Raw genomic sequence first — 9,514 nt, forward strand, 5'->3', positions numbered from 1 at the left:
TGTGGGAAACTAAAGCAGGTTAGATGGAACTGGTTGTCAGCTTAGAGTGGAGATTTGAAGGTATTAAGAGGATCAGTATGTTAAGGGCCCAAAATCAACACAATTGTACCACTGGCTTGTTTAGCATGGAGTTGGTCTCTGTGAAGGAAAGCAAACAAACAAACCAGAAACAAATCTTCTTACTGCGATGAGACATTTATTTAGCAGCTGGTATCTGCTCTAGAGCTATTACAATCTCAGGCCCAGGAATAATGGTTGCTCAGAGTGGGGGCTTCATTTGCTTCCTGAAGTAAGAGATGCTTTATGGTCTTCTCTATCCAGTCTAGATAAGGAGAGAGTTTGGTGAAGGCACGTGGAGTTTTCCCACTTTTTCTTCCAGAGTTGATAATGGCCTGAAGCACCTTATTACAAATGAAGGGGCCTCCAGAGTCACCCTGTAAATAGATACTGAAGTTTAGAGGCATTACACTTAGTGTACTTGTCCCTTAAGATATCTCAAATCTGTCTGGAAGTACTACTCCTAGTCCCTTGGTGAGAGATGAAACACAAGGACAGGCCCTGTGTCCTTAGCAGTGAAGGTGTAACTGTGGGAGAGTGTTACTGCTGAATCTTACACTTGGGTCAGCTTTTGTCCTTGCCCTATGTCCTGGGACCTCATCCTGTAGAGTCCTGTGAGACCATTGGCTTCAGGCTACAGTTTAAGGACATGGAAACAGATGAGTGAGTCAGACTTGGAATAGGGAGGCCCACTGACCGAGAAGGTCACTTGGCTCTGAGAAGCCAATTGTGGATAATTGTTTCACATTTAAAGAATAGTTTCTAATGCCTAGGATGTGAATGAACTCAATCAGTGTGTTGCAAATTCACCATCCTTGGGGGGCATTCTTTACCAGAGACCCCTGCGAAACTGGTAGAAGTCTGTTACCTCCCATCTCAGGCTGTTCCCCCTTTCTCTGTTCGGGGGAAATGCACAACACAGAAGCTGAGAAGGCCCTTCTGTTTGGGTTTCCTTGTCTATGTCTTTCCCCAAAACCCCTTATTGAAAAGACAAGGGTGATAAATGTCCAGTCTTACCTTAAAGGAGTTTTTTTTAATCTTTGGGTCCCCAGCACATATGTGAATAGCACTGTCATATTTGGGCCATCGGTTTTGACACTCCTTATCATTTTGTACTGTCATCTCCACTTCTTGCAGTGTGTCTGCAATTGGCCCTTCTTTGTCCAACATTCCCCATCCAGCCACCTGGCAAATGGCACCTGGCATCACCTGGGTTTGTCCCTTGCGCAACTGTAGAATCTGCACTGCTTTATTCAGCTTGGCCTTTTTCTCCAGCTGATGGCAAAGAAGTAAGAGAGTCCAGATCAGACTTTGTCTTCTGTGCCTGGACACTGTGGTGGACATGATGGAGAAGAAGGAAGATGCAGAGCCATAGTGGGAGGAGTAACACTGCATGAGGAGTGCAAGAGAAGCAGGGAGCTATGCCTGACCTGCAGTAGCATGATGTCATTCCTTGAGTTTTCAAGACTGAATTGTGGGTGTGGGATGCGTCTTTGCACACGTATCAGCTGCTGAGTCTTCTCTTGTTTTGTGATGTTGTGTGCCCCCAGAAAGACGATTGTGCCTCTGTACTCTGGCTCTAGAGTTCTGCACAGAAAGTATAGTGGGCTAAGGAATGTGGAGCCTGAGAGGACCCATTCCAAGAGTTGTAGGTAGTAGACTACAGGCAGCCCATGTTTGTGATTCACATGACAGGAGGACCACCTGGCTGAGTGACTATGCCTCATGCTTCTTAGTAACACAGGCTGCAAACTTGGACTCAGGGTACCAGAATTACTAAGGGGTCAGTTACCTCCATGAAAACAAAACTGATTTAGTTTGCATTGTTATGCGATGTCTTGTTTCTAGGCCTTAATATATCAGGATTTTTTGTCCTGGTCTTTCTTATATCATCAATTTCTTGGGGGCCAACTTGGTTGTCTCCCCTAGGGTCTTTGCTGGCCATTTTTCTCACTGAAATGAGTCTCCTGTTTATGTGCTTCCAGGTGCATAGTGAGTTCCTTGAAAGGAAGGGACTCTGAGAAGAGTTTCCCTGAGACTCTGGGCAGTTTTTCTTTCCTCACCTGTTCAAACAGTGAGCAGCTGTTAGCACAAACTTCTCATGTATCAGAATGCCACCACACCTTGTGCATATGCTAGCATACCAAAACCTAATGAAGGCCATGTAGGGACGGGAATGGGGTTTGGCTTCATGTCCCCCTATGATCTCCCCTGGAAGAAAAGTCAGTTTATCTGCAGCCACTGAGTCACTGCTCAAGCTTCTACTTGGCTCCAGATTTGCTGGGCATTTACCATGTGGGATCTAATGCAGTTAAGAGGAAAGTGAAGGGAGGAGTCTCATATTTTTCTGCATAGGGTAGGAAATCAGGTCTTGGTCTCAAAATCTTTTTTCTCCAGACAGTTGGATATGAATTTACCTGTCTGGGGACAGTAAAATCCCAGAGGCTATTCATGATTCCTCTCCTGAGTTTTCTTTATTTTCTAAAAAAGTTATTTTAAAGAGTAGAGAAAAAAAAACAAGTAACAAGAACATAAACAAAAACAAAGCAATATAAAACAATAAAAATGATACAGAATTCCAAAATAAGCACAGGAAAGTAACAATGGTTTTAAATTACATATTGCAATCATGAAATTTGATTCTGAGATTATCAGATATAAGTTTGTAAAACTGATCAAACAATTAAACATTAATTCTTCCTTTCAGTAAACCTTACTTTTTCCTCATTCTTTCTATTTTTCATAAATTTAGTTTGAAGAAAGAATAAAAATAATATATAAGACATTGTACCTAATTCAGTTCTGGAGTGAAGTGTTATACTTCCAGTGTATTTTAGATGTTGTCTATTACTCTTTCCTAGGACCTGGTATGTGGTGTGTTTTCTCAGAATTTCACTGGCTGTGTGAGGAAGAAGCTCCAGGATATCTCTGGATGGAGGTTAGTAGGTAATTACTGATCAGATTGTGAAAGGCAGGGAAAGTAGATTCTATGTCTATGGCTCATATGGAAAGCAAGGAAGAAAGTGATTGGGGTTAAAGCAGAGTTGGAGAAGGGGACAAGGACTGAGGAAAGGCAAAAGTAGTGTTCTGAGGAGCGTGATTCCATGCATTATGGGCTTACTGATCTGTGGGCACCTCTAGTAAGCAACTAATGAGGACTCCAGCTTTCACCTCCCTGAAACAGAAGATAGGCCTATGATGCACTGAATAGGGATATTTGACATTTTCTCTTGTAACTTCTCACCATTTGCATGCACTTTGAGCAAAAGCCCACTTCCCAGATAACAAAGATAGGGCCTACAGAGGAGATAGTGTCCCCTAGCTCTTGTTGAGAACAGTCTTGTTAGCCTCCTGAGTGTCATAATTTGGGTTCTCTTGTGGGATTGGAGTTCAGGTTCAGAGCAATCCAGGTAGACTCAAGGATCAGGGCTGTGCAGAGAGGAAGGGTACCCATTTCCTCTTTAGATTGAGTCTGCGGCTTTGGGGTTGGAGATGGTAACTTACCTGCCCTTGTCTTGTGTAGTAGAGAGAAGGCCAGCAGGAGCAGGAGCAGCTGCATCTTCTCAAGAAGATTCTCCAGTCAGAGGTTGTGAATATGCATCTTTTCTGGTTTTTATTCCCCAACAAAGGAAGGGGGAGGAATCAGCTGAGTGACTATGTTTCCTTCTGATATTTTTAAGCCTACATCATGGGTTGTTTTCTAAGAAAGTGCCCACTTCCCCGTACCTCCCCTAATGACATCTTCTATGTGGCTGTGTGAGAATCATACAATTACCTCTGCTGATGATTCAGAGCAAATCACCTGTTCCTCCCCACAAGTCTAACTCAAGTGTGTAAGGTGGGGACTAGAGGATGTGGTATTGGCCAGTACAGCATCAGAAACCTGGGTTCCCAGTGACAGAATTAACAGTGCCAGGGATTCAAGTTCATCAGTAAGATTGTGCCGCAGATGAGCAGTAGCCCCTTCTGTCATGCTATGAGCAAGCCTGGTAGAGAGAGCTGAACATCTGGTGCAGGAGAAATAATTCTTGCAGCTCAATTTGACCATGGACATGGTGAAGCAATATAGTAAGCAGTAACAGAGCATGGCCATCACTTACTAAACTTACCTGATGGCTCTTGCATCATTGCATCCTCCTTCCAAAGGTGTTCTAAATATCTCTTATTTTATTATGAATATTCAGTATGATGGAATCTATCTCTCTTCTCTATAGTTATAAACTTCGTTTATGCATGTTGCATTTATTGGTCCAAATTAACGACTTGCTGTAGACTCTAGGAATTCAATCTATGAATTGGGATAGGTTACTACCACTACTCTGGGTGGACTCTATGGATCCCACTAGAACCACCTGAACTAGGGCTGGAGATGCATGGGGTACATATCTGTGTACTGAAGTCTTGTCCTTAGGACACTTCTGTGCTCTGCTTCTTGGGCTGTAGAAAGTGTGTTCCTTGTTCATTGAAGTCATTCTGCCATAGTGGTTCTTCCTTTAGCCAGGGACTGAATCCTCTGAATCCATGTTGCTTGATGGACAGCTGCATCTCTAAATTTCTAGATTTTGGTGATTGAAGCTCCTCTTTCAGTGTTTATATTTTACATTGTTTTCTATAAAGCCTATTCCACTCACTTGAGAAGATAAAAATCCATTGTTGATATCTTCCTTTTAAATAGAGAACCATCAGCACTTGTGAAACTCTACATGTTTTTAATTGAACTACCTGAATAGTAAGGATTTTAAAAATAAATTATGGCATACATGATGTATACTTGTATAGTCTCCCTAGTGTAAGAACTCGAAAGAAGAAATAAAAATAGAAAGGTATAACAGAACTAAAAGGAGAGCAAGAACTTAAGAATTAAACAATGAAGAGAGGGCAAGGAGAAAAGCTAGGAAACATGACAGGGGCAAAACCATACATTTGCATGCACAAGATGGGTAAGGCAATGATCCTGAGAATCTTTAGAAGGTTTGTGAAACTAGCAGTTAATTGGTAAGATTCTCACCCTGACTAACTAGGTATGTTAATACTTGTGAACTAAGCAACTGCACTGAAGATAGCAATGTATAATACTAGGATCATGATTGGAATATGTGTCATTGTGGTCTTCTAAACATGTACTGCTTGTCAGGTCATATCAATTCCTGCTATACTGTTTCTCCTGTAAATGTTTGTTAAAAAAGGGGGATAATAAATGAAAACAAGAGACAAGAAAAAAGTCCCCATACTTTTTAAACATTTCTCACACTTTTAAAAAGAATTGCAATTTTCTTAAACTTTTCTAAACTTGATACCTATGTAATGTTAGTGATATATGTATGTATACTGTGCAGGATAGTAAGTATTCATCTGCTAAGGAAATATGTACTGTAAACAGTGTATTTTATTTCATTTTAACATTCAGTAAATATGTTAAAATTAACATTTTAACATATTTTTATATATTTAACAGATTTTTAGACAAAATCATTAGAACCATAAATAGTATGCATATAAATATGCTGTACGCTATTGCCAAATCCCACAATATAGCAAACAATTGTTGATAAATACTTTAGATTAATATTTTTTGAAAATCCATGAAACAGAGAGCCCAAAAAAGCAGACCATGAAATAACAAGTGACCACTGCAAATTGCTTTGACTAGACCAATTTTTCCCCCTGCTTCATTTACCAGAGCCGTGGGATTACAAACATCTACCACCACCCTGGGTTTACCATTTAACTTTGAAAGACAGCTTTTCTAGAATATAGAAATCTTGGTTGACAGCTTTCCCTCCTGCTACATTGTAAATACATCATTCTACTACCTTTGGCCCTTAGGGTTTTTGATGTGTTATTCATAAAGATTTTTATGTCAATTTCTCATATAATCCTTTTAATTTTTTAAAAAATGAACCAAAATAATAAGAAAACATTTGAAATGACAAAGAATTTCACTAAGCAAGATGACAGAAATTTATCAATTGTTCCATATTGCGTAGTGTTGTCTTCAAATTAATTGTTCAGATAACCAGATAAAAGCACACAAAATTGGTGAAAAAATGAAAAAGAAAAAAATAACATAAGAATTAACTGTTACTTTCAATAAACCCATAGAAATTTGCAGTATTGTTATCTCAGCTATCCTGTATAGGGAAGCCTTTTTTTTTTGGAAACAGGGATTGAACTCAGGACCTGCTACTGAAGTATCCCCCTGGCACAGGGAAACCACTTTTATTACAGCACAATTTGTCATGCCTAAGTCTTTGAAATAAGTTAAATGCTCATCAATTGAGGAATGCATAAAAATGTGGTATTTTTATGCTATGGAGTATTAATCAGCTATAAAAAAGACAAACTATTCAATTATAAAGAAAATGTCCAAAGAAAAGTGTGTTACTCAGCTATGTAGAAATAAACTTGAGCATTTTATAAATAAATGGATGCAACCAGAGGCTATACTCATAACTGAAATGCATTAGACCATAATGTGTAGGCATCATACTGTCATACTAGTGTAAGATCCTGAAAACGTGAATAAAATATGAAAGATATACTAGATGCTGTATAAGGGAAAGAATCTGCTCAAAGAGAAGCAACAACTGGGGTGGGGGAAAGGAGAAAAGAAAGGAGGAAGGCTTGGAAGTTAATCTTATTGAGATTCATTTTTCTGGGATAAGTCATTTCTCTTCTGAAGTTTTGAAGATTTTTCTCTTTGTCTTTTGACACCTTATAAGGAATATCTAAATATTTGTAGATAATCTCCTTTAGCACATTTAGACTTATTCTTTCTGCCTCTCAGACTGAATCATTACATTTATCCTTTAATTTCCTTGGATCTTTACTCCTTTTGCTCAATTCTGCAGTACACACCTATTAGTGAATTTTCAATTACAGCTATTATAAATTTAAGCTCCAGAATTAAACTCTTTTGGCTTTATGAATATTCTTTAGCTTTTTGTACATTGTCTCTGGTTCTCTTTAGTTCATTTTTCAGTTTTCTTTAACTTTTTGAGTATTTAAAAATCCTCAGTATAAAAGCATTGTTTAGTTTATCTGGTGCTTAGGATTTCCAAAAATTATTTTATGTAAACTGTCTCTTTTTTTGTGAATGGGTCATACATTATAGTTTAATTTTATTCTTTGGAACTTTTTGCTGGAAACTGGGCTGGGTATACTATAAATGTGGTTGTTTTCTCAAATAGCCAAGGACATTTCCCTTTCCATAGCATTATGTTTATCCAGAAAGCAAAGTTGTACCTAACATTCTAGGGGGATGAGTTCTTTGTATTATCATATTTCTAGGGACTCATGCTGTGTTTGTTCTTTCCATAACTATGAAGGATCTTGCATATATTTATTTTGTGATAGGCAAGATTTATAGTGCTGTGTCATTTATCCAAACCTTTTTTATGTGATTGCAAAATTGATATATCATACAATCTTCTATCACTCTAATTTTTGCCTGTTAATTTTTGTGATATAGCCTCTATCATCTGGTCTTTGTATGACATACTGGGTATACATATCTCTCTGTCACAGAGTTACTATTATTAACTAACAAGTGCAGAATAATGTAAGACATAGATGCAAATAGAATAGGCAGCCCTTACCATTCCAAGCACCCCTTCAAAGTCTGCTTTATGTGAAATTAGGTATTACAGAAACATACTGGGACTGTGCAAACTTTGTTGTTATACCATGTGTGTAGATATCCCCCCAAAGCTTCATACAGTCAGAGATGGGACATTTTCAGAAGTGAGTGAATTTAGAGTGTGTGACAACTGGATTGATTCATGGTACAATGCTAGACTCACAGGCATTAGGATTAAGGGTGTGAGTGATACCTGACCTTGATGAAATATAGATAGAAAGAGCTGCTGTCCTCACTTGCTTGCTTTTGTTTTCCCCTGTCCATCATGAACTGTATCTCTTTTGCTCTTTCTGAGTCTGATTAAAACCATCCTTGGCGTCAGTTTTGGAGCGTATCTTCTACAAATTGTGAGCTTAATAATCGTTTCCCTCTTCACCCTTGGGTATTGGATATATTGACTCATCAGTAATGGAAATTTCACTACAACAATTGTACTGGTGGCACAATGCCAGTGTGACTTTCAGAGAAACCAAAGTTTCTACCTTACAGTCATTATATTCCAATTTCTGCACCTTTCCCCAAATGTCCAACAAATGATTTTGAAGTGTAGGCTTGAACTCTCTGAAGCATTTCTGGACTCCACTAAATCCTCCAAAGCATTTGCACCATCCTTGAGACTCTGAGGTGTTAGATACCCGGCTCCCTTTGGTATTGCATGCTAAGACTTTGCCACTGCAGTTACACTGCTTATATCCTGCTCATAAGTGCTTCTGTATGACCCCCACTGAGCACATAATGATGATGGGGATCAGTGTGACTGTCATTAGCTCACATTATCTAGCTTCAGTCATTTGCCCCCCAAAAGTCACGACTGATTCTGTCTTCACAGGATTAACAATGTCAGGGTGTTATCTATCTCCATATGTTAGAATGGGTTAGAAGGAAATACCCTTGTGTTGAGAGGATTTCCAGCCTGGGTTCTGCTACATGACTTAGAATGAGGTATCTTTATAGTACAATTTACTGGTAACTGCCTGATATAGGAATAAGAAGGGCAGGGTAAAGGCACATTAGAAGTGTCATGAATTAATATGACATTGTTACATAGTAGTAGAATATCTTAAACTTAAATACAATGGATCAAAGAGAAGGCAAATTGTACCAGTGATATTTCATAGCTTCCTATGTTTTAAGGCATGTGTAATGGAATTTATGTAGGTTATCACACTGAAATATATATATTCTAAAATGAAACACTCACAGATATTAGGTGATGTTGCTGCTCTCATATGGTTTCTGAAAGCATGGGGACATTCACACACACAAGCAACATGCTTGCCATACTGAAAACTTTCCACTCTATTATTCTTAGAAGTAACAGGAATCACACTACACAAAGCTCACCTCAGTAAAAAAAAATTATCTCACAGGACAGTGAGAACTGTCCTGTGAATGCCACTGTGCAATGCTGAGGTATTTTATTTCCAGAGTTCTTGTAGCAGAGACAGGACAATATCTGAAGGTACTGCCAGGCTTCCATGAGCATCGGAAAATATTTTTTTAACAATCTGAGACACCTGTGAGCCAATGTGTCTGACACAAGAAACCTGATCTAGGATTGGTAATTGTGGTCTTCCCTTATGTATATGGCTGAATTGTCTATTTATGGGCTTCATGATCTCATCTGTCAGAGGCGCCATAGGACAGAGTAAAGACTTTTCAATCTTTTTAACTGTCATGTCATCTAAAATGGGTTATGCGTGTCAAAAAGCTTTTTAAAGTCTCTTGATATCTCAATTTCTATCAGCATATATAACTGTATAAATATATTTATAAGAGTAAAAAAAAGCAAGAACAAAGATCAGAAAAAAAGACAGA

The 9,514-nt window shown here is 38.6% G+C and overlaps 1 protein-coding gene across 1 annotated transcript; it reads right to left on the minus strand.

The window, feature by feature from the left end:
• Positions 1 to 236: 236 nt before the first annotated feature.
• LOC101570259 (granzyme B-like) lies at positions 237 to 3,616 on the minus strand. Its single transcript, XM_023707739.1, has 5 exons — positions 3,562 to 3,616; positions 2,121 to 2,268; positions 1,488 to 1,623; positions 1,075 to 1,332; positions 237 to 434 (listed from the first exon to the last, which is right to left on the minus strand). The coding sequence occupies exons 1-5, from the start codon at positions 3,614 to 3,616 to the stop codon at positions 237 to 239; spliced, it is 795 nt and encodes a 264-aa protein (XP_023563507.1).
• Positions 3,617 to 9,514: the final 5,898 nt, after the last annotated feature.

Source organism: Octodon degus, unplaced genomic scaffold, assembly GCF_000260255.1.
Source record: "Octodon degus isolate 3935 unplaced genomic scaffold, OctDeg1.0 scaffold00307, whole genome shotgun sequence".
Classification (NCBI taxonomy): Eukaryota; Metazoa; Chordata; class Mammalia; order Rodentia; family Octodontidae; genus Octodon; species Octodon degus.

Coding starts and splice junctions, on each gene's coding strand:
- LOC101570259 (XM_023707739.1), bottom strand. CDS start 3,616: ATGCAGCTGCTCCTGCTCCTGCTGGCCTTCTCTCTACTACACAAGACA. Junction 1,624..2,120: donor GCTGCTCACTGTTTGAACAG/GTGAGGAAAGAA, acceptor GCCAGAGTACAG/AGGCACAATCGTCTTTCTGG. Junction 435..1,074: donor TTAAAAAAAACTCCTTTAAG/GTAAGACTGGAC, acceptor ATCTATTTACAG/GGTGACTCTGGAGGCCCCTT.